This window comes from Citrus clementina, unplaced genomic scaffold (genome assembly GCF_000493195.1).
Source record: "Citrus clementina cultivar Clemenules unplaced genomic scaffold, Citrus_clementina_v1.0 scaffold_6, whole genome shotgun sequence".
NCBI lineage: Eukaryota > Viridiplantae > Streptophyta > Magnoliopsida > Sapindales > Rutaceae > Citrus > Citrus x clementina.
Genome location: NW_006262139.1, coordinates 18,456,281 through 18,478,528, shown reverse-complemented (window position 1 = coordinate 18,478,528; position 22,248 = coordinate 18,456,281). Strand labels below are relative to the sequence as shown.

At 31.7% G+C, this 22,248-nt stretch overlaps 4 protein-coding genes and 1 non-coding gene across 5 annotated transcripts; 1 reads left to right on the top strand and 4 right to left on the bottom strand.

Annotated features, from left to right (window-relative positions):
* Positions 1 to 120: 120 nt before the first annotated feature.
* Positions 121 to 2,323, bottom strand: LOC18039057 (zinc transporter 8). Its single transcript, XM_006429718.2, has 3 exons — positions 1,143 to 2,323; positions 890 to 1,039; positions 121 to 499 (listed from the first exon to the last, which is right to left on the bottom strand). Exons 1-3 carry the CDS (start codon positions 1,752 to 1,754, stop codon positions 194 to 196), a joined length of 1,068 nt encoding a protein of 355 aa, XP_006429781.1. The 5' UTR covers positions 1,755 to 2,323; the 3' UTR covers positions 121 to 193.
* A 1,817-nt stretch (positions 2,324 to 4,140) lies between these two features.
* Positions 4,141 to 4,212, top strand: TRNAP-UGG. The gene has a single exon. It is a non-coding gene; the product is annotated as a tRNA-Pro (tRNA).
* Positions 4,213 to 5,542: 1,330 nt separating this feature from the next.
* LOC18038944 (zinc transporter 8) lies at positions 5,543 to 7,396 on the bottom strand. Its single transcript, XM_006429716.2, has 3 exons — positions 6,728 to 7,396; positions 6,450 to 6,599; positions 5,543 to 6,063 (listed from the first exon to the last, which is right to left on the bottom strand). The coding sequence occupies exons 1-3, from the start codon at positions 7,340 to 7,342 to the stop codon at positions 5,758 to 5,760; spliced, it is 1,071 nt and encodes a 356-aa protein (XP_006429779.2). The 5' UTR covers positions 7,343 to 7,396; the 3' UTR covers positions 5,543 to 5,757.
* Positions 7,397 to 12,119: 4,723 nt separating this feature from the next.
* On the bottom strand, positions 12,120 to 16,918 carry LOC18038943 (choline-phosphate cytidylyltransferase 1). The gene is made up of 8 exons (XM_006429715.2): positions 16,620 to 16,918; positions 15,971 to 16,084; positions 15,707 to 15,802; positions 15,363 to 15,405; positions 15,124 to 15,279; positions 14,900 to 14,980; positions 12,884 to 12,982; positions 12,120 to 12,796 (listed from the first exon to the last, which is right to left on the bottom strand). The coding sequence occupies exons 1-8, from the start codon at positions 16,754 to 16,756 to the stop codon at positions 12,563 to 12,565; spliced, it is 960 nt and encodes a 319-aa protein (XP_006429778.1). The 5' UTR covers positions 16,757 to 16,918; the 3' UTR covers positions 12,120 to 12,562.
* A 1,074-nt stretch (positions 16,919 to 17,992) lies between these two features.
* On the bottom strand, positions 17,993 to 20,990 carry LOC18038806 (probable pectinesterase 8). The gene is made up of 5 exons (XM_006429714.2): positions 20,619 to 20,990; positions 20,311 to 20,482; positions 19,165 to 19,371; positions 18,415 to 18,674; positions 17,993 to 18,247 (listed from the first exon to the last, which is right to left on the bottom strand). Exons 1-5 carry the CDS (start codon positions 20,972 to 20,974, stop codon positions 18,091 to 18,093), a joined length of 1,152 nt encoding a protein of 383 aa, XP_006429777.1. The 5' UTR covers positions 20,975 to 20,990; the 3' UTR covers positions 17,993 to 18,090.
* Positions 20,991 to 22,248: the final 1,258 nt, after the last annotated feature.

Here is a 22,248-nt window from a genome sequence, read left to right as displayed (position 1 = left end):
GGGTACAGGACTTTTGCATTCCATGAAAAAGTGTCAAAAAGAGGGGCAATTAGTCAATTTATTTAAAATTATAAACTTTTGTAGCGAATAATTAAATGGTAAAATTAAAAAAAAAAAATGTCCGTACAAAAACTGCCGCAAATTAATTAAACTATTGGATGAAGAAAAATTGTAGACAAAATCTGAATGAATTTTAAGCCCATTTGGCTAACAAAGACATGCAACCAGCGCCTAAAAGAAGAGAAACATTTGCTCCAAACTGAAGCCTTTTATTGGTTTGCATCTTTGGATTCATAAAATCTGCAGCAAGAAGATCCACCAAGGACATGTATATTAGGATTCCGGCTGCTGCTGCATTGAATATTCCTTCAACAATAAGAGCGGTGGGGCTATTTTCGTCATAAACACTTGATATTCCAATGCCTATTGCTATCCCAACTGGGGTCGTCAAAGAGAAGAACAAGGCCAATATTGCAACTCCTCGAGACTTGAATTTTGCCTATAAAAACGAACACGTTAAAACAAAATTGTTAACATCAATTACTACTGAAATTTGGAGCCAGATTGTCCACTTGATTGTACATAGGTGGATATTGTCACAAAAAGACTTTAGTATTACATATGTGTACACACATATAGTCAACAGCGTCAAAAAAAAAAAACAGAGAATTTTAAGACTTCAAATAAGTTTTTCCTTTTTCTAACCAAAAAAAAGTTTTCCAAAATAAAAAGTGCTTTGATAATTAATTCTTATGGCTAGTTAGCACCATGTACATGTATGAAGCATTTTAACTAAAACTTACAAAGTAAAAACAATATTAATGAGAAAAATGGAAAACTATCAAATTGGTCAAACTTAATTTAATCATAAAAAGAAAATCCTAATTACCTGCGTAATGCAACCACCAAGACCCATTCCTTCAAAGAATTGATGAAAAGTCAACGCTGCAACCAAAGGCTTAATGGTTTTTGGACTCTCAGAAGCTCCCAAGGAAATTCCAATTATTACCGAGTGCACAAGAATTCCCAACTCCAAAACCTAATGAAAAAAATAACCAAAATGAAACTTCAAAAAAATAAATAAAAATTCACCATCGTTTTATATGTGCATGAAAATTTAAAAATAAATAAATAAGTTATACCAGAGATATGACACGGTGTCGTAGAAGCTCCGATTCACCGGAATATTCAAGAAATCCATGAGCATGCCCATCAGTTGCATGGGTATGAACATGCACGTGACCTGCATGCTCCCCAACTTTCTCTTCATCTGATACGTTATTCTCCGCTTCACCAAAGTGAGACTTGCGATAATAAGAAGTCGCATAAGAAGTTGCAAAAGCATCAATCATCAGAGTCCCGATAGCAGCAACCATGGCAGCGAATCCGGTGAACGGAAAATCCCCCCATGGATGTTCATCGAGGCAGGGCGACGTTAAGTTCTCGAAGGCGTCGGGAAGCACGTGGATGAACCCCGTCGATAATATAACTCCGGCGGCGAAGGCCTTGATTAGGAAGAAAATATTTCTCTCCGGACTTAGTGCCTTGATAGTTTTTCCGAGGACCGGAAGTAAAACTCCGATGGCTCCGGCCACGAGTATCGAAGCGATGGCGGCGAGTTTATATTTTAAGGCTTGAGTCTTGTCTCGATCATCGTCTTCAGGATCGCACGTGCATTCTCCTCGTACTACGTTGGGAAGTAGTATTAGAAGAATGCAAAAGAAAGTGATGAAAAGACGATGAGAAGTGATCATGATAAAGAATCTGAAATCTGAAAACAATATCACGATTTTTATTTTTGTATGATGAGAATATTTGAGAGGAAATTGTTTATAGTGCAGAGTTTATGTGAAAGCGCGTGATTGTTGATCTCTAGAGCATCATAAAATCATTGTGACCCATGCACCGACCCCATCGAGTACTGAAACTGAAAGAGAATAAGAAAACAAAATAAAAGAAATTAATAGAACAAACAGAAGAGATCGGATAAAACGCTAAGTGCCAATTAAGGTTTAATTCGCTTTAGCGTTCGATGATCATCTCAAAAGTAGCTTTGAAGAAATAATGAGGACACGATTCCGTAAGAATCAAGTTACGAGTAGAATCAAACTTCTGTATATGGGTTGTTTCTTCGTTTTGTAAAGTTATGGTAATTATTAGACGAAATAATTAATTTGACCACAGAATTAAAAGTGGCCTGCAATTAGGGACTGGCTAGTTGAAAATTTGGATGGGAATCTCAAGGATTGAAAAATAGCAAAGTGTTGATAATATGTCGACATACTAAGCAGCCAGAAAGGAATTTCAAAGCATTCTCACTACAACTGTAGGCTAAAATTGGTTAAGTCAAGCTTGCAATGTCGATATTATGTTGAAATAATAATTGACTCATTTAATTTTTTTTTCTTTGACAAGCCAGCCGGATAACAGTATTAGCTAGATTTTCGATCTTCTTGGTTGGCTAACCAAATCTAAAATTCAATATTTACAGTTTAGTCAATGCAATTTTAAAATAATAAAATGAAATATGGTCTTTTTTTATACTGAGTGTGAAGTATATTAAAAAAAAAAAAGGAGGGTTGTATCAAAGATTGAGATCCTCTCCTAGTCTAGTCTGATTTTTTTTTTGAGTAAATTTTATTAATATGATTGGTGGTTAAGAAATTAAAAAGAAAAGGTAATTAAATTCTAATCATACACTAATACTAAAATACAAGTGACACAAAATCTGTAAAAGATCAGGTGTGCTCAAATCAAGAGAGAATCCTCATCCTTGTATCAAACCGTGGGTAACATGACGGTTATATTTAATCATTTGTTTTCCCTTTTAAACAATAAAATATATGTCAAAAATAAAACCCTAACCTAACTGACTAAAAGTTTTTGACCCTAAAATCTTATTTTGTAGTTACAAGGGGCTGTATCAAATATCAATATTCAAACTGGTTTTGGATTCAAGAAAATATACCATTTTGGGATAAAAAGGCAACGAAAATTATTCAATTTTAATTTCAATTATTCCTTAAATCATTCAGAAGAAAAGGTAAGGAAAATTCTGAAATGCTTCTAAGCAGTTCATGTAAAAGAAAGCTTCAGGACCAGTTGTGAGACTGTGATGGGATTTAGCCAATTGGGTCCCTCCTAAGGTTCTATTATTTGACAGAAGTTTATAGAAGAATTAAATAAAGAGCATAATGTTAAATACTTTTGATAACTTTATCATAGGACCATGAACCTCAAAAAGTTTTTCAAGCTCTGCCAGTTGCATACTTGCACTTGCACCTCATATGAATAGACTTAGGAGTTTGCTTGTAAGGTTGAACATGAAAACTATAACAATGATGCTGAAATTAACTTGTAACATGGGATCATGTTGTATTAATATCATATTAAATATTATATATGAATGTTAAAAATAAAATAAAAAATGAATGAATGGTAACAAGCTACTAGTCCAACATTTAATGTTATTACCTTGTAGTCAATTTGTTGCCCCGTGGCATATATACATCTTTCATAAATCATATCCGCACTGATCAAGTTATTAATTAGGGTACTAATTTATTTGTTAAATAAATAATTAATTTGTTAAGTATGAAATCAGATTTGATGATCGTAGTATCGGCAATGTTTGTACGTGTTAACGATCTTAATAATTACATCCTATTCTTATACTTGAATCCTTTAGTTCAGCTCCTGAGATGTGAAACGTATATAGGAATGAGATAACGATTGAACGTCAACTCCCTTGGCAGAGCTTGAGATATTTAACAAAAAGATATTTTAACAGAGCTCGAGTTTTCAACCAAAAGATGTGTGCATTGTCTAGAGATTGGAATCTGGCAAGTGGCAAATCCCCATGTCGTTTTGTTATGAATTTGTAGGCCATTTTGGATGTTGGCTAGCTTGTTAATTTGACTCTCTGTGTTCATGTACGTGTCAAGTTTTGTTCCAAGTTTTACTCAGAAACAATTTCACCTTTGTCGTGATCATTCATCAGTCTGTTTGCATGGAATCAAGTTGCCGCCATTCTCTCAGTCAAATTCTTATTAATGGAAACGAAGAAGTATGAAGCTGTGTGTAATGACTTCAATTTAGAAACAAGATTAATATTTTGTAAGGAAGTTTCAATTTGTCACTGGGCATTTGGTCTAGTGGTATGATTCTCGCTTTGGGTGCGAGAGGTCCCGAGTTCGATTCTCGGAATGCCCCTGAAATTATGAGAAATGGTAATTATTTTTTATAACTTATTAAAACACTTTATTTAAAACTTAGATAAAGACCAAATTCTTAAGTAAAATTAAGGAATCAAAATTCAGAATCTTGAAAGTTTTACAAGATGAGTTTGGACGTTTTTGGAAGTAAAAGGAGACAACTCAGCTAATTAATTAGTAGTCCGTACCTAGTGGATTACGATGTCGTTTTTCCTCTCTTTTGGCAATAGCAAGTAGCAAGTGGCTGGCTTCAACCAGCTTGCGTTTTTAGGTTTCTCTTGACTTAACCTCGTCGACCCATTCATATATTGTTCTAGCTTGCCATATGAAGGACAATGTTTGTAATACCCTTATTTTCACTAAAAGACCAACTAAATCTATATTTTTCACTTAAGTCTATAATTACATATAGTTAGAATATAAATTTTATATGGTTCTACCCATGGGCGGACCCAATTAAGGTCCAGGAGGGGCTTCAACCCCCCCTGGACCATTAAGTTTTCTTTTAAATGTACCCCAAGTCCCTTCTGAAAAAGTTAGATAAAATAATTTGGACACATTTTTCATATATTAAAAGACTTGTGGTTCAATGGTAAGAGTGTTATTTAATGATTCTAAAACCTTGGTTCAAATCCCATTAGCCACATTATTTTATTTTTTTAAATATTTTGTAGAAACTACTTCGAAAAATAATATTTTCACGCATTTAAAAATAATAATTTATTACTATTATTATTTAGAATTTAAAAAAAAAGTAATAAAATTTGAGTTTATAAGACTTAAAATGTATTCGAGTGAACATTAAAAAAATTTAAGTTAAATAAAAATTTTTAAACTAAGCCCCCCCTCATTTTAGTTTCTGGGTCCGCCACTGATTATACCCAACTGATATGACATATTTGATATTAACACGGCATATACAAAGTGTTCATACAAACTATCAAGTGAAAGTGAAAATATAAGTAATCATTTGACATGTGTCATTTTCTTATAACGACACATTGGGTTGAATACCAAAGTTATTTTTTATTACAAACTTGCAAACATAGCAATATTGATGTGCGTATGTATATACATACATTGATGTGTAATATTGATGTATCAATGGCCATCGATAAACACTACGAGTTTGAGTTTTCTTCCTCAATTGAGTCAATATCATCACCATGATCTTTATCATCTTCTTTTCAAATTAGTTCATACCTTTTCTTTTCTTTCCTTTTATTTTTTACCCCTTTTTGGCAGGGGCTTTGTGGAATTTATTATTTAAAGCTCACCGACGAGTAATGATCTTTAATCAAAAGAAATAAAATATGTACAAGGAAAAATTACAAATCCCTTCAAGTTTAAGTTACAAAGATTCACACCCAAAATCAAATGAGTTATGACACTTACCCTCTTTAAATTTTAAAACGCTACACTTAACCCTAATCAATTTAAGTTATTTTACAGATAGTAAACATCCATCAAAATGTCTGTACAAAAACTGCCGCAAATTAAACTATTGGATAAACAAAAATTGCCGAAAAAATCTCTATGATTTTTAAGCCCATTTGGCTAACAAGGACATGCAACCAGCTCCTAAAAGAAGAGAAACATGTGCTCCAAATTGAAGCCTTTTATTGTCTTGCATCTTCGGATTCATAAAATCTGCAGCAAGAAGATCAACCAAGGACATGTATATTAGGATTCCAGCTGCTGCTGCGTTGAATATCCCTTCAACAATAAGAGCAGTGGGGTCATTTTCGTCATAAAAACTTGATATTCCAATGCCTATTGCTATCCCAGCTGGGGTTGTCAAAGAGAAGAACAAGGCCAATATTGCGACTCCTCGAGACTTGAATTTTGCCTATAAAAACGAACACGTTAAAACAAAATTGTTAACATCAATTACTAATGAAATTTGGAGCCATATTGCCCACTTGATTGTACATAGGTGGATATTGTCACAAAAAGACTTTAGTATTACATATGTGTACACACATATAGTCAACAGCGTAAAAAAAAAAAACAGAGAATTTTAAAACTTCAAATAAGTTTTTTCCTTTTTCTAACCAAAAAAAAAAAAGAGTTTTCCAAAATAAAAGTGATTTGATAATTGATTCTTATGGCTAGTTAGCACCATGTATCAAGCATCTTAATTAAAACTTACAAAGTAAGAATAATAATTAAAAGAATGGACAACTGTCAAATTGGTCAAACTTTATTTAATCATAAATAGAAAATATCAATTACCTGCGTAATGCAACCACCAAGACCCATTCCTTCAAAGAATTGATGAAAAGTCAACGCTGCAACCAAAGGCTTAATAGTTTTTGGACTCTCAGAAGTACCCAATGAAATTCCAATGATTACCGAGTGCACAAGAATTCCCAACTCCAAAACCTAACGAAAAAAATAACCCAAAATGAAATTTTTTAAAAAATTAATTAATTAATTTACCAATATAATTAAAAATTCACCATCATTTTATATATGCATGAAAATTTAAAAATAAATAAATAAATTATAACCAGGGATATGACACGGTGTCGTAGAAGCTCCGATTCACCAGCATATTCAATAGATCCATGAGCATGGCCATGAGTTGCATGAGTATGAACATGCACGTGACCTGCATGCTCCCCAACTTTCTCTTCATCTGATACGTTATCCTCCGCTTCACCAAAGTGAGACTTGCGATAATAAGAGGTCGCATAAGAAGTTGCAAAAGCATCAATCATCAGAGTCCCGATAGCAGCAACCATGGCAGCAAATCCGGTGAACGGAAAATCCGCCCATGGATGTTCATCGAGGCAGGGCGACGTTAAGTTCTCGAAGGCGTCGGGAAGCACGTGGACGAACCCAGTTGATAATATAACTCCGGCGGCAAAGGCCTTGATTAGGAAGAAAATCTTTCTCTCCGGACTTAGTGCCGGGATAGTTTTTCCGAGGACCGGAAGGTAAACTCCTATGGCTCCGGCTACGAGTATCGAAGCGATTGCGGCGAGTTTATATTTCAAGGCTTGAGTCTTGTCTCGATCATCGTCTTCAGGATCGCACGTGCATTCTCCTCGTACTATGTTGGGAAGTAGTACTAGAAGAATACAAAAGAAAATGATGCAAAGACTACGAGAGGAAGTGATCATGTTAAAGAATTTGACCCCCAAAATTAGTTTCTGGAATTTTTCTTTTATTTTATTTTTTTCGTTATGAGAAGTATTTGACAGTAAAACGTTTCTCATTTTCCTTTGTTTATATAGAGAGTATGAGAAAGTTTGATATGGAATTTCGTGAAATCATCGTGGTCCTTGAGTGAAAACGAGAGTCACAGAGAATAAGAAAATAAATTAAATAGTAGAACCAATTAAGAGAAGATATTTGATTAAGACGCGAAAGTTTTAATTTTGCGTTTGATGTTGATTTCAAAGGAATGAGGACATGATTTCAAAGGAATGAGGACATGATTCGGCAAGAACACAAGTTTCATTGTAGAATTAAATTACTGCATACGGATTGTAAAATTATGGTAATTATTACACGAAATAATTAATTATTGGTTACAGGATTAAAATTATTTAAGTGTGAGATTATTTGTACTTTAAATAATACTTTAAACACTCATTTACTTAATACACCCATGAATAAACTTATTATTCAAAGTAAAAATGTCCATCTTCCAAATTCTACCGCACAATGGATTTCCGATTATTGTTAATTCATTTTTTTAAAAGAATAACAGCTACCCAATTAGTTATTTATTTATTTATTTATTTTTGTTTTAACAGCCACCGTGTTTGTTAAGAGTAAATATTTACCAGTGAAGTACAGGAGAAATTGTCCGTAATGATAAATTATATAAGGGGTAATTTAGTAAAATAATATTTAATTAAAAATGTGTGTTTAAAATAAATTTTAAAAGCGTTAGTAACTTTACCCAATAATTAAATACAAAGTCTTGATAACGTTATGTCGACGTCATAATTAGCAAGAGAGGAATTTCAACGCATTCTCACTACTAGTGTAGGCTCAAATTTGGTTTAAGTCAAGCTTGTAATGTCCAAATTACGTTGGAATATTAATTTACCCCCCCTTTTTTTTTTTTTCCCTTTTATTAGCTATATTTTCGATCATGTTGGTTGGCTAAACAAATCTAAAATTCAACGTTTACCTGCTTTTCAATGCGATTTAAAAAATATTGAATACATAATAAAAATGAAAAAGAGTCGTGTTATACCATACAAACGTGCCATTTTCTTTTTCTTGCTCAAGTAATAAAACAAACAAGAAGATAATTAATCATAGCTAGCAGTAAACTTTTAAAATAGAATTTAATCAATGGTCCAGTTATTGTGCTACAGTTGTATGGTACTACAGCTGGATCCAGCCATTAAATCTAGTTCTTGTGACAACTGTAGATTAGATTCAATAGTTGGATTCAACTGTAGTACCATACAACTGTGGTATCATAATTTTACCCTTTAATTAAATCGTGGTTAACATTTACATCGTAATTTAATCATTTTTTTCCTTTTAAACATGGAATATGAAAAAACCTAACCCTGATTCTAAGTTTTTGGCTTTAAAATTTTATTTTACGATTATCTAGCTGGACTCTATCAAATTTACTTTTTTATTCAGAATAAGAAATGAATTAATTGATCTTTAATTGCTTAAATAATTTTAATTAAAAAAAAAGAAGATTTTAGGAGAAATTTTGAAAGGTGTGAAAAGGCTTACTCAAATTTTGAACAATCAATTTCAATGTGTCAGAAACCCACCCACCCAGCTTCCAATATTTTTAAAGGGCATCATCAATTGGTTGAGTTGTCACATTTTTCTTCCCCAAATGTCTAAGTCTTCTTGGAAAAAATTGTTTGATTCTTTAATTTCCTGTATTGGGCTTGGTCACATCAACTGTTTGTAGTGGTGGACCCAAACTTGTGAAGTAGCGAGGGTTAATTAATTTACTTAAAAAAGAATTGCGGAAAAAATCCTTTTTCACCCCGAAGATTTAAAGTAATAACTCATTTTATCTTTGTTATTTAAATAATAATTTATTTTATTTTTATTTGAAAATATTTTTTATTAATTTACCATTAATTTATTGAGAAAAATAGTATTTTTAATTAAACATATATAAATTATTTTAAAATAAAACTCTCAAACATAATTAAATAACATTTGACTCTGTACATAAATTTAAAATAAAAGAATAACTTAATGAATAAATAATAACAACACTAAATAAAATGTAAAACATATATTTGGGACAAAATTTTTTAAAAAATAGATTTCATAGGCACTATGTAATTTTTAAATTCTTTTAGCTTGTTTCTTACTTTAATATAGTCGAGTTAAATAAACAAATTATCAATTAGTATTGTTATTTTATCAAAAATAAACGTAGTCTCCTTCACTTACTTAAAAAAAATACACAATAAAGACATAAAAACACACATTTAAAATTGAGAGTATGTTTTTTTTATCTTTAGTTTATCCCTAACTTTAACATAGATAGTAGTAGTTGTTGTTGTTGTTATATATTAAAAAAATGTAGTTGACTTTATTAAAAAATTTAATGAACACACACATATTGTATATTCTTTCGTGTTATCCTCATATTTCAGTTTTGTGTAGAAAGTTAGATGTTATTTAATTATTCTTGAGATATTTATTTTAAAATTATTTGTATTTATTTAATTAAAAATTTTATTTTACCATTAATGAATTATACAGTAAACTAACTGTTCATTCATAAAAGGGTATTTTAGGTTATTATTTGAAAAATATGAATAAAATGAATATTATTTAAAAAATAATGATGAAATAGGTTATTATATTAAATTTTAAGGGTGAAAACGGTTTTTTCCCCAAAAAATTTGGTCTAAATATTTTTCTTTAATTTTGTGTGTAACCTATTTATTTAAAGTAATTCTAGTGATAAAAATATAGTTTTTTTGTTCTAACTTTGTGGTATTTTATGCAAGGATGAATTAAACTGCACTCCCACGTAAACGAACTACAATTACTCCACTTGGTGAACTCATTATTCCACTGCCTTTAACTATTAAATGTTGGCATCATCTCCTTTTCAACTGACACACTACTTGTTACTTAGGAGATATCAAATCCAATTACCTTAAAAAAAAATTAACATAAAAGCTAAGGGGGATGAGGTATCTTATCTTTGGAGCTGGCTACGGTACAGATTCTGTATCTTACAGACCACGTTAGCCAGCTCCTCAAGGGTGCCATTTACGTGCTTTGTTTCCACATACAGGGACACGTGGAGTGCATAGAGTGGGGGATGTATGTTACAGAATCTGTAACATAGACTTCTCCCTTATCTTATCGTTGGGGAAGTCTTCCTGCGTCAACGCCACTACTCCGTGACAGTGTTGCCACGTGGTCGCAACTTTAATTCATTGTAAACGTTGTTATAAGTTAATTTATTTTCTGTTCCTTCTTGTGAGGTGGTGTTATTGGCCGTTTATTTTTTTTTAATTTCTTTTTTTAATAGCGGTGGATTAATAACCTTTCCACTTATTGGGAACCTAGTCGCTTAACTGTAGTCAAATTTACCAAAAGAAAGGCATTTTCATCACTAAAATTATTTTAAAAAAATATAATAAACAAAAGTGGGGGGAAAAAAAGATTAAATTCTTTTTAAGTAAATTAATGAGATTATTATTTGTCAGAAAGAAAAGAAATTTCGGTGCGCTTCACCAAAAAAAAAATAAAAATTCACGAGATTATTCGCTTAAATTATGAAAATATAACTGTCCATCTCCCAATTAATTAACCCTTGCTAAAAGGTTGGGGTCCACCACTGCAAGCAATTGATGTGCCGGGCCCAGCAATTTGATATTTTATAAAGAGATAAACGTGAGATTCTCGGAAGGAGAACGAAAAGGGAACGTTCTTGGCAACTCAAAGAAAGGACGAAAAGGACCGCGATTTTTAAAACAGCTGCCGCGTGATACCACGTGTCACAAAGTAAACGGCCAACAGCACTACTTGGAACGAGTGACTTGGTGGTGTGTTGACATCAAGAAAGACTTTCGAAACTATAGTCTACGGGATACTTAAAAGAAATTTCTTTGTACTCTAAATTTATTTTAAATAATTTTTTTTTTTTTACACTCGTTTATTAATTTTTTTTTTTAAATTATCAATGTTAAATGAAAATTGTAAATACATTAATCACTATACAAAATGGGTCTTAATGAAGAGTACAAAAATTTTCATAAATTATGTCAATGTCGTTAAATTACGTCGGAGTTACTTTATTAATATAACTTTTTATTAAAATAAGCTATCTAAAATATATGTGAAAGCGTAAATAGTCCCACCGAAGAGAAATGTACTTCGGGTTTACATGGATTTCGCATGCCTCAAATAGTGCCTAATTGAAAAATTCTATGATTCTATAATTAAATTTTTGGCATCTATAGCGTGATATATATAAACTTTGTAAAATATAAATAAGATTGGTAAATAAAAGGTAAAATAAATTAATTAATATAAAAACAGTAAATTAATTTTTTAAAATTACAAATAAAACACTTAAAAAAATAACATAAAATCTATAAATCAACATCGAACTTTAATTAATTAAAAAATAATTATTAAATTTAATTAAACAAAAAAAATACTCATCAATTGAAACCAAAAAAACTTTATATTGAAAACAATTGGATTAAATTTTATTGAATTAGTTCAACCATAAATTCTATATTCATTTTAGGACATTTATAATTTTTTTTTTATTTTCTATCATAATATTTGTTTACCGCATAGGTTAATTAAGTAAATTTATTTTTCTTGATATGGATAAAGCAAAATACAATAATAAGATATATCAACCTTGCGAATACAAGGAGCTCATACAAACCATCTTGTGAAAGGAAAAAGAGGAGTGTAATCATTTGACATATATCATTTCATTTAAGTACCACATTGGTTCGGCTACCAAAACTAGCACTGCAAGCCTGCAAACGTAGCAATATTGATTTGTATATATACATTTACTTGACAAGTAAAATGGGAATCTCATTAAGAAAATTACAGATATTTGAGCAACAAACAAAACTTTCGAACTCCGCAAGAAAAGAACCTCTAACATTACAGCAATTTCATCTAAGAATAGAAACCCAAACACACATAAAAGAGAAATGAGAAATACAATTACAAAAAGGTGAAGTGAAAGTTTCCACTCAAACCCAAGCTTCCTTCAGCAGTCCCAGCAATTTTTCTCTTTTTTGGGCATCTATAGCACTTTACAAAATGAGAGTCCACAAGTAAATAATACCAAGAACATAATTTTGCTATAGACCAACTCTACCTGCAATCAAGAAAACTCAGATCTATTTCTTTTCTTTCGTTTCTTTTTCGTCTTTCTCACTCATTTCTTTCTCGTCTTTCTCATCATCTGATTCATCATTGTCATAATAATATTCTTCTTCTTCATCAAAATAATCATCCTCATCATAATAATATTCTTCATCATCATCCTCCTCCTCCTCACCATTTGGCAGTAGATACTTGCCCGACCCCTGCCCTCTTAATCGCTCTTGAATTCGATCCCTGATGGCTGTGCCCTGAAATAGACCGAAATTGTTGGTAAATTTCATCGGCAAAAGACAAAAATATATTGCATATGTCCACATATCCATGGATTCACTCACCATCTTGTGGCAACCTTCTTCAAACATCTCAAGGAAACCAGCAACCCAGCGATCAGCATTTTCCACCCACTCATTACGATGCATTGCAACGGTTTGGATCTACATATATCAAGAGAGTACGCAAATAGATTATACATCACAGCCACAGGATCCTGCTAAGTAAAGCAAGATAGGCACGAGCAACACCAGGATCAACAGTTCACAAGATTAAACTTACACAACATTCACCAGCATAGAAAAAACATTGCGGTTGAAGAAAAATATGAATTTCCATAAAAAGTTAAAAACACTCTGCATTCTTCACAAGGATGAACAGAACAACATTTGAAATACTCAATGAAGGGGACAAAACTATTACCAAGAATGGTTATTGAATAAATTCTCACATTATCCTCAAATAACGAAACTTAGGACTCATATCAATATTGCTGCCTTGAGCCAAAAATCTTCATTCATTTTCTCTTTCAAGGTTTGATTGGCACCACTGACCTAGATCAGCCTTCATTGATAAGTAATTGAGAAGGGTGGAAATGGCATAAAAGATTTTAAAGGAGCTTAAAATACAGAGATCTGGAGCTGAAGCAAACCCACAAGAGACCAAAAAGCACTCAACAATAGCAAATCATCAACCAATGTGACAAATTACTTGCACAAATAACAGTCTGTTTCTTTCTTTCATTCACTAATTAATGCATATACCTTGAACAAAAAATAAATAGTAGGAACTACAGACATTCAGTAGCTTGAGTATATGATGCCCTTTAAAGCAAGTAAATCTAGATTATAACCATCCATATACATAGATGCTGAATAAACAGCATCCAATTGTTAGCTTCACACACAGATCAACTCGAAATATCTTTATGGCCTATTCGATACCATCTTATAGAGCCCAATTTCATTTTAAAAATACAGTTGGAGTATCTGTTCAGCAACTGTTTGAAGAGAAGGTATTCAAAAAATGTAAAATACAGGGTCCACAATTTGGTCCTGGAATAAGAAATGAGTTTTAGATGCTCTATACATCTCAAAATTCTGATTATAATTAACTTTTCTTCCTCACATCAGTCTATGTAAACTTTTATCTTCAATATTCTTCTTCTTCCTTTTCTCTAATATCTTCTTAGCTTCTTCTTTCAATTATCTGAAATACTTCTTTTCTTGGCTTCTCCTTCAACAAAATCTCTCTTTTTTTTTTTTAATTATTTTCTTTATACAGGTTTTTCCCAAACAGCCACCCATGTAGATCTACTGATTTGTGCATATATATAAGTATTTGTGTATATTTTTCAGTTTAACCTAAATAATAATTTTTTGAAATAAAATAAAGTTCTAGAATGAAAATATTCTTTGATCAGCATATATTTTTTCATCCATTTCGAACAAAATATTCTTTTTAATCTTAATAAATTGTTTGATGTTGGCTGCATATGAATTGCTTATTCTTCATAAATAGTTTGATTTGCAACATAATTGCGATATGATTATACAATAATATAAATTTCATTATTTTAATTTGGAACTTGGAAGATAAATCAGCTATATATAACTATTTAAAAACACATCTATAACTTGCATGTTTAGTAAAAGACTCTTTCTAAAAATAGTATTATCAAATGTATATTCATTGTTTTGATTATATCAGTATTGTCTAGCAAACAAGCATTTCTGTTTTTGTTCTTAAAATTCAGGATACATGAAATGATACCGGACACATACTCAAATTCTAAATACAGCAAATTAGAAACTTCATTTTCATTCTCATTTATGTTTTATGAAAATAATAATTGGAAAACATTACCGAACACACCCTTAACGTCTCAAAATCAACAGCAATAACATAAAAGTTGCACCAAATGACATCAGCCTACCATTCTTCAAAACCAAAAGAAGTCTTGTCTGAATTCCATACGACAAATCAAATGCTAGCCATGAAGCATCCAGAAATACAAAAACAGGGAAAGGAAAAGGAAAGGTACAAAATGCTTTAATACTATGGCATAAAAGTGCAAATACCTTTTCTCCAACACGCTCTTGTTGTTGTTTCACTTTCTCTTGCAGTTTCTTTAATTTCATGTTAACCCTCAGCCGTTTTTCCTATTTACATATACAAAAGATAAGTTACCTTCACAAAACAGAAACCATTTTTTTTCTTTTTTAATTTTTTTTAATCTTTTTGGGTCGGCGCCAAGCAGATACAAAAGTAGCACATGAAATTTTTTTTAAAAAAAAAATCATACCTTTACATAGCTAACACCAAGGTCTTTTCTTGAATATCCTCGATCCAAGTTACGCATCACATACTGGTTATAGTCTTTAACAATTCTCATAATAATGTCTGATGTTGAAATCCCATCAGTTCGTTTTGTTTCCTTAAACTTCCCAGCAGCTTTAACCTGCAATAAACATTTAGTTACATAATTATACAATAAGGCATGAAAAATTTGGAACACAAGCAACCATTGCCACTCAAACTTACAAATTCATAAACATCTTTTCCGGCACCACTGGCATCGGCATAACTGTCCAAAAAACACAGCAAAGCTTGAACGTTTAAATGGCTAATCCGGCATCACAAATTAACTTCATGGAACAAAATTCATCAATGCCATGTTACTGCCAAAGAACCACATAACATCTATCCATTTACAAAACCAAAATCAAACTTATTTTTCCTAAAGAATCAATTAGCGACTAAGAAAGAGACACTGAAAGGCATCACTTCCTTAACTCAATAACGGTTCTAAAAATCATCTAGATCACATTACTCAAATCAAATTTCCATCAGGTCCAAAAAATTTAATCTAGGTTCATTATCCTTACGGAAGGGAGTCATGAGCCACAAAGTCAATCTGGTGCTTGTCAAGAAATTCTTGCGTGACCACCCAAGGTGCATCGGGAATGACTTCATCCACCCATCTGTGCCCCCAAAAAAATAAAAATAAAAATAAAATAAAAGACCAACGTCCATGTTAGAAAATGAAAGATAAGTCATTTAAGTAGAAACATGAAATCCGTAACACACTGGAAAACATCACAGTGAGAAATAAATACTTCAAAATTGAGTCTTAAGTTAGCATGGCATACTTGCAATGACGAAGAGATTCGTAGCGCTCATCCTCTGTCATAACAGTTTTGCCCTTAAACTTATGAGTAGTTTCATCATTGCAGCATCCGACAAGGAGGTAGGTGTTTGGAAACCTAAATACAATGCCAAAAATAAATAAATAAATAAATAACACTTTGAACACAAATAGAATGTAAACAAATAAAAATAACACTTTGAACAAAATTCAAAACAGGATTCCTCCTAAACAGAAATAATTTTTCACTCACACATGAATCATTACCAATGTAATCACTATTTTTGTAACACAAATCCTTACGAAACGATATAGCACATCAAAACGAATGAAACCAGAAAAATGAATCACATAACTAATAGAATCACCAAAATACGAACACAAATGAAAAAAAAAAAAATTAACATATTCAACAAAATAAACGCAAAAGAAGCAGTACACGGAAACATACACAGATCAAAATAAGGACAAAACGGGAAAAAGTTAATTTCTATAAGAGATGCTTTGTTTCGCTTCTTATAACACTAGATCAAAAAAAAAGGCACATGAACAAAATAAAAAGTAACTGAAGAACAAAAGTGAAACGCAATAAAATAAATTTTTTTTTAATAAAACAATAATTAATGATAAATTGAAAGGCGAAAAATACTCACGATTTCTTGGCTTGTTCAAGGGAGCGAGCGTGGCCGAAATGGAAAAGATCGTAGATCCCATCGGCGTAGACTCTAACGGGGCGATCAGACGGCGCCGTATCAGTCGAATTTGAATTATTCGAATTTGCGTTACTCATTTTTTCGCTGCTGTTATTGGTGTTCTCCTCGTTATGCTTCTCCTCGATTCGAAGAGTTCTCTCATTTCATTTTAGTAACTTAACTCTCGCTGCAATTTTGTTCCCTTTTAATTAAATAACTTATTTATGCTAACGAGGTTTTTTTTTTTTTAATTTGCGAATATGCGCTTCTTGCGCCATCCAAAGCAAATTTTGCTTTTTTTTTTTTTTTTTGTATTTATGCTAATGCCGCATGCCTGGGGGCCTGCAGTGGGCCTCGGGTACTCAGAAATATGGACGTGTGTGTCTTCCGCAATTATTATTATGGTTCTAGATTTTTCACGGAGATCAATTCAATCTTTTAAAATTACAATTATTAATAGGCAATATTTATTCCGAAGCTATTGTAAAATAGAGCGTAAATTATAATTACACACGTAAAATAATATATAATAAAAATTACTTTATAATTTTCATCGTAATCACGAAGACGACTCTATTTTAAAGCGATTCTAATATACCTAGACTTTTATTATAACATCTTAACTCATAAAATATTAAAGTTTCTAGAACATCTAGTACAATACTTTAGTACAATACTTTCGGTATAAACTCATTTGGAAACATCTTTTATACGGAGATATCATGACAATCCTGCAATAACTTAATAACATCTTGTCACGTTTAGAAAATAAATTACATCCGGAGTAGTTATTAATTATCAAGTGCACGTGCAGGTGCTTGAAACTTGCAAATTATAGATTTAAGCCATGTACTTTTTTCTAGGATGGCGTAGAAGAAAATGTCTATAATTTAAATTTGGACTTTATAAATTCTAAGCGCCCGCACCTAAAGATTATTATATGTAATTATTTTCCAATGATTGATCGAGGGTCCATATGACAAGAATTCGATTAACAAAAACAACCATTGGTTTAGAGGTATATGTAGATGCATTACTGAACGTGACCCATTTTACTTGAAAATTTGATAAATAGCAAAATTCAGCCATTGCATGTCATTCGGTGGTAGCACTTGAATAAATGTGTGAAAATTGACTTCAAACCAAATATTATTTCATGAAGTACTTTTTGAAATTGGTGAACCAAGAAACGCCTTTGAAGAGTCGAAATTTGACTTTGCTCTTTGGACTTGATGACATTTCTCATGTGTGAACTTTAGCAATTAGCATGTTTCGTATGGAATTTGATATGTGTATGCTTTTTTTTTTACTTTCTTCACATTTCACATGCCGGTATAATGGTCTTTTATTGACCAAAAGAATCGACAAATAAATGGCCATAATTTCATTGGTCACGTAGCAGCATTTGCATAGAGAGATTAAAAAGCCACAACTAATTATTATAAGATTGCAGCCATTGATCTCCATCAATAAATGATGTATTAAGAAAAAGAGAAGCCTGGGTGTCATTGAGTCTTTGAACATAAGGTGCCCTCATCGTCATATCAGATCCTGCCCCTGTGCAATTGTACTCTCCATAGAAAACAGTCCTGCATGAAATTTAAGTCACGTTTACGTCGACTAATAATTTAACTTAAAAAAAATAAAAAAAAAATGAATCAGGATTCTTTATTGGTGTGAGTTCCGCTAAAGTTTTAAAATGTTTTAACGATAACGTGATTATTAAGATAAGTTTAGATTAGGACTGAATTCTTACTGGTCTCTAGTGGGATCATTGAAGTCGTTCCAACCCTCGGGAGCGATTATATCGGTCATGGATGCGAACAAAAACACAACACGAGAAAATGGACGCCATGCTCGACCTAACCATATTCTTCCGGTGCCTCCGATGGTACAGTTGACAAATGCAAAGCCGGAGTTTTCATCTTTGGAAGCTCTTCCGTGTGCTGTAACAGCTCCATTGATGGCCTTTGATCCTGGAGCTACTGGATTTGCCATGGAAATCAACTGGCAATTCTAGCGGCCAAAGAAATAATAAATATAAGTAAAGATAGGTTCCAATTTTACATTTTTCAGTAATAGATTAGAGTATGCTACTCGCACATCCAGTGAAGATTTCATGTGTTAATTTGGAAAAAAAAAAAGAGAAATTAATCTTGATTTATGGAATGTAGACTAAACTTAAAAAAATAAAAATAAAAAATTATGATGAATGCATGGGAATTCGCAAATTTAACGTCCATCTCTTAGCAACATTTGTACAAAGAATTTAAGTTCTGAGATTAAAATCTTTCATATACTAGACAGACGTAAGTGTGTACGTATATACTTTTGCATGGTTTGATTCTATACACACATCCAATATGTGTATGGTGCTTGCACGGTTTATATCAGTTATTTGATCAATGAGTCTCCCAAAAAATATTAAAGAAATATCCTTAATTTGCATCTTTTTCTTCTTCAATTTGGTTTCGACATTAAGATTTTGCTTGAAAGCCAATCTTACCTCATAAAATGACCTGGCGTTGCCGAAAATAAAATCAATAGAACCTTGGATATAACAATCTTTGAAGTAATGACGACCTCTATCGTCATGAAGAGTGTCTTGAGCTCCAAAGAATCCACAGCCGAAGAATGCAGATTGATCTCCTGATATTCTTATTGCAACTGCTTGTGCGCCAACATCTCCTGGGCTTGGAATTGGAGCTACATTCTATTTACAACCCAAAAAAAAAATCATAGTTCAACTAGTAAAATCTTTTAGAGATAATTAAGAGGTTTGTACACAAATTCCGCTCACCTTAGGGTGATACAATAAGGTAAAGTTTACGGAACAGTAAGAATTGAATATATGATGGGCTAAAATATCAACTTGGTAAAGTTATATATTAACACTTAAAATTATAGGTGAAAAGTGTTAAAAAGAATTTTGGTTAAAAACAAATATGATTAAGAAAAGAAGGGAAAATAATCTTGAGTGGATGGTAAAACTTTTATCAACTAATAAGCAAATCTCAACTGAATTAAATTAGAAATTAGCATAGTTAACAGTATTAGAATTCGATTCCAATAGGGATATTGAAAGATTTGGCCTGGTTATAAAAAGGGAGAAGGGGTTTGGGGGCAAAGATAACTCTTTAATTTTTTTGGTAAGATAAATCTTATTAATTTGCCTTATTTGGGACAGCAATAAAATATATTTTTTCATTAGTGACAATTTCAGTATCTCTCAAACAGGGGGATAAAAGATTTAATTTAACGTGACACATAAGATTAATATTGTCAATATAGAACTAAGTAATTCAGCGCGTACTTGATGCGCCAAAATTTTGCTCATCTTTAGTGACAAGTAAAAATACTTGTCTCTGTATAATATATTTAGAGAATTTTTTTTTTTAATATGTCACAAGGGAGCTGTCTCTATAATCTGAGTTCAAACTCTTTGGGTCTTCATTCAGGCAATATTTTGTTTTTAAGAAAAAAGAATATACACGAGGGTTTTGTTATTATCTTGTACTATTACAATATATTGCAGTTGTGATGAACGTAAAATCTTAGAAAGTGTAAGTGAAACTTGAAAATGTTAATGGTCGCTTTTGTCTACAAATTTAAAGACGTCTAATCTTGTTTGTAGTGTCGAAAGATGCCTTACCATGAAGCTTATGTTCTTAGCCATGAAGTTGGAAGCAAAAACTTGAACAGAGCCGCTATAAAATGTGCCATTTGCAGACTTGGCAGTATCATTCCATGCAATAGCCGTTGATGTATAGCCTTGTCCTTGAAATGTTATATTTGGTTTCGTTTTTGGAACTGTGACCTTTTCACTGAAAAGTTATTAAATGAAATTATTGCATGCATGCATGCATGCAAGTTGATTAATTAAAAATGTTAATTGGGAAAGTAAGGGGAGAAAAGTATGTATAAAACCAATTAATAAATTGGTTAATTATTATAGCTTACTAGTAAATGCCAGAGTTGATCAAGACGATGTTTCTTTTAAGGCTCAAATTTGGAACTGCGTCAACAGCCGATTGCACTGAGGTGAAATTACAACACCCGTTTCGATCAACACAAAAGTACGACGTCGTGTTTGTATCCGGAGGTGCAAAATCCTTCGGAAAATCATCGCAGATCGAAACTTTTTTGCGGTGGTCGGGGCGTTTTCGATGACGATGGCCCCGATCAATGTTGTATGGAATAAATTTTGTAACAATATTCGGTGGTAAAAATGTGGTTAGTAATGTGTTTGGATTGATGAGAAAAGTTGATGAAAGAATGGCAACCAGAATGGCTAGGACAATGCTTAAGAGATTCATTTTTTTTCTTTTTCTTTTTTTGGATAATGGAGGATATTATAATTAGAAAAGTGAAAGGGGGTGATGAGAGATTATATAATTTGGACATAGGAGGATGCGGAAACATGCATGCACTTGAAGTGTACGAAATATTTTTGATGGCATGTCTTGCAAATTACCCTTTTTCAACCTACCTGCAAATTTTGTATGCGTGGATTGAGAATACACTCCAATTCAATAATGCAATAGTGGAAGAAAGGTTTAGTTTGTCTACCTTATATATATTGGATCAACGTCATTTCATTATAATTATAATCATAATCATGTAAATAGTTTGTTCAGCATCACACGGTGCGACTCACTAAATTTAATATTAAAAATATCACCGAATACTACAAACGAGATCCGCCGCATGATAGAGCACTATTGGATTGTCTTGCCAACTCAGCAGTTTTTTAGATGAGTAATGATATAACTACAAATTCTTGTATAAATTTATTTTATACAAATTGATGTGGCTTTAATTCATTGGTTGAATTAAATATCTCTTGACCCACATGATTTATTTCTATTATTTTATATTTTCATTCAACCAATGAATTAATGCCACATCAATTTGTATAAGATAAGTTTGTACAAGAGTTTGTAGCTATATCATTACTCTTTCTAGATAAGTAGGAGAAAAACTTATGTATGACGCACTATTTCGACCTGTTGAGGTGATGCGTCGGCCTATTAAGAGCTTGAATGGATATTACTATGGGACCTACAAATTTTTTATTTAAAAAATGTATAAAATTAGATTACTTAATTTGTGGGTTCTTTTATGTCATCCATCAATCATAGACGGTCCCAACTAAGTTTCACGAGGAGCCTTAACCTCCTTGGCCATTAATATTTTTTTTAAATGTACCCGAAACTCTTTCTGAAAGAGTTAAATAAAAATAAATTGAATACATTTTTTTTTTATATAATATAAGACTTATAGTTTAATAGTAAGAGTATTATTTTATGGTGTTGGAGTTTTAGTTCAAATCCCTATAGCCATATTATTATTATTTTTAAAAAATTTAAATATTTTGTAGAAATTACCTAGAAAAAGAATACTTTCATGCATTTAAAATAAATAATTTATTACAATTATCATTTAAATTTTAAAAGAAAGTAATGGAATTTGAGTTTAAATATTTTGTGGAAATTACTTAGAAAAATGATACTTTCACGCATTTGAAATAAATTATTTATTATAATTATTATTTAAGTTTTAAAAAAAAGTAATGAAATTTAAATTTATA

What these genes read in the sequence shown, in the direction of transcription:
- LOC18039057 (XM_006429718.2), bottom strand. Translation starts at nt 1,754, where the DNA reads ATGATCACTTCTCATCGTCTTTTCATCACTTTCTTTTGCATTCTTCTA. An exon ending in GACACCGTGTCATATCTCTG is followed by an intron (nt 1,040 to 1,142) that starts GTATAACTTATT and finishes TTTTTTCATTAG; the next exon opens with GTTTTGGAGTTGGGAATTCT. An exon ending in TTGGTGGTTGCATTACGCAG is followed by an intron (nt 500 to 889) that starts GTAATTAGGATT and finishes TCGTTTTTATAG; the next exon opens with GCAAAATTCAAGTCTCGAGG.
- LOC18038943 (XM_006429715.2), bottom strand. Translation starts at nt 16,756, where the DNA reads ATGAGTAACGCAAATTCGAATAATTCAAATTCGACTGATACGGCGCCG. An exon ending in GTGGCTCATGACTCCCTTCC is followed by an intron (nt 15,406 to 15,706) that starts GTAAGGATAATG and finishes TTTTTTGGACAG; the next exon opens with TTATGCCGATGCCAGTGGTG. An exon ending in GAAAAGATGTTTATGAATTT is followed by an intron (nt 15,280 to 15,362) that starts GTAAGTTTGAGT and finishes TGTTTATTGCAG; the next exon opens with GTTAAAGCTGCTGGGAAGTT.
- LOC18038944 (XM_006429716.2), bottom strand. Translation starts at nt 7,342, where the DNA reads ATGATCACTTCCTCTCGTAGTCTTTGCATCATTTTCTTTTGTATTCTT. An exon ending in GACACCGTGTCATATCCCTG is followed by an intron (nt 6,600 to 6,727) that starts GTTATAATTTAT and finishes TTTTTTCGTTAG; the next exon opens with GTTTTGGAGTTGGGAATTCT. An exon ending in TTGGTGGTTGCATTACGCAG is followed by an intron (nt 6,064 to 6,449) that starts GTAATTGATATT and finishes TCGTTTTTATAG; the next exon opens with GCAAAATTCAAGTCTCGAGG.
- LOC18038806 (XM_006429714.2), bottom strand. Translation starts at nt 20,974, where the DNA reads ATGAATCTCTTAAGCATTGTCCTAGCCATTCTGGTTGCCATTCTTTCA. An exon ending in ATCAACTCTGGCATTTACTA is followed by an intron (nt 20,483 to 20,618) that starts GTAAGCTATAAT and finishes ATAACTTTTCAG; the next exon opens with TGAAAAGGTCACAGTTCCAA. An exon ending in ACGCCAGGTCATTTTATGAG is followed by an intron (nt 18,675 to 19,164) that starts GTAAGATTGGCT and finishes TTTGGCCGCTAG; the next exon opens with AATTGCCAGTTGATTTCCAT.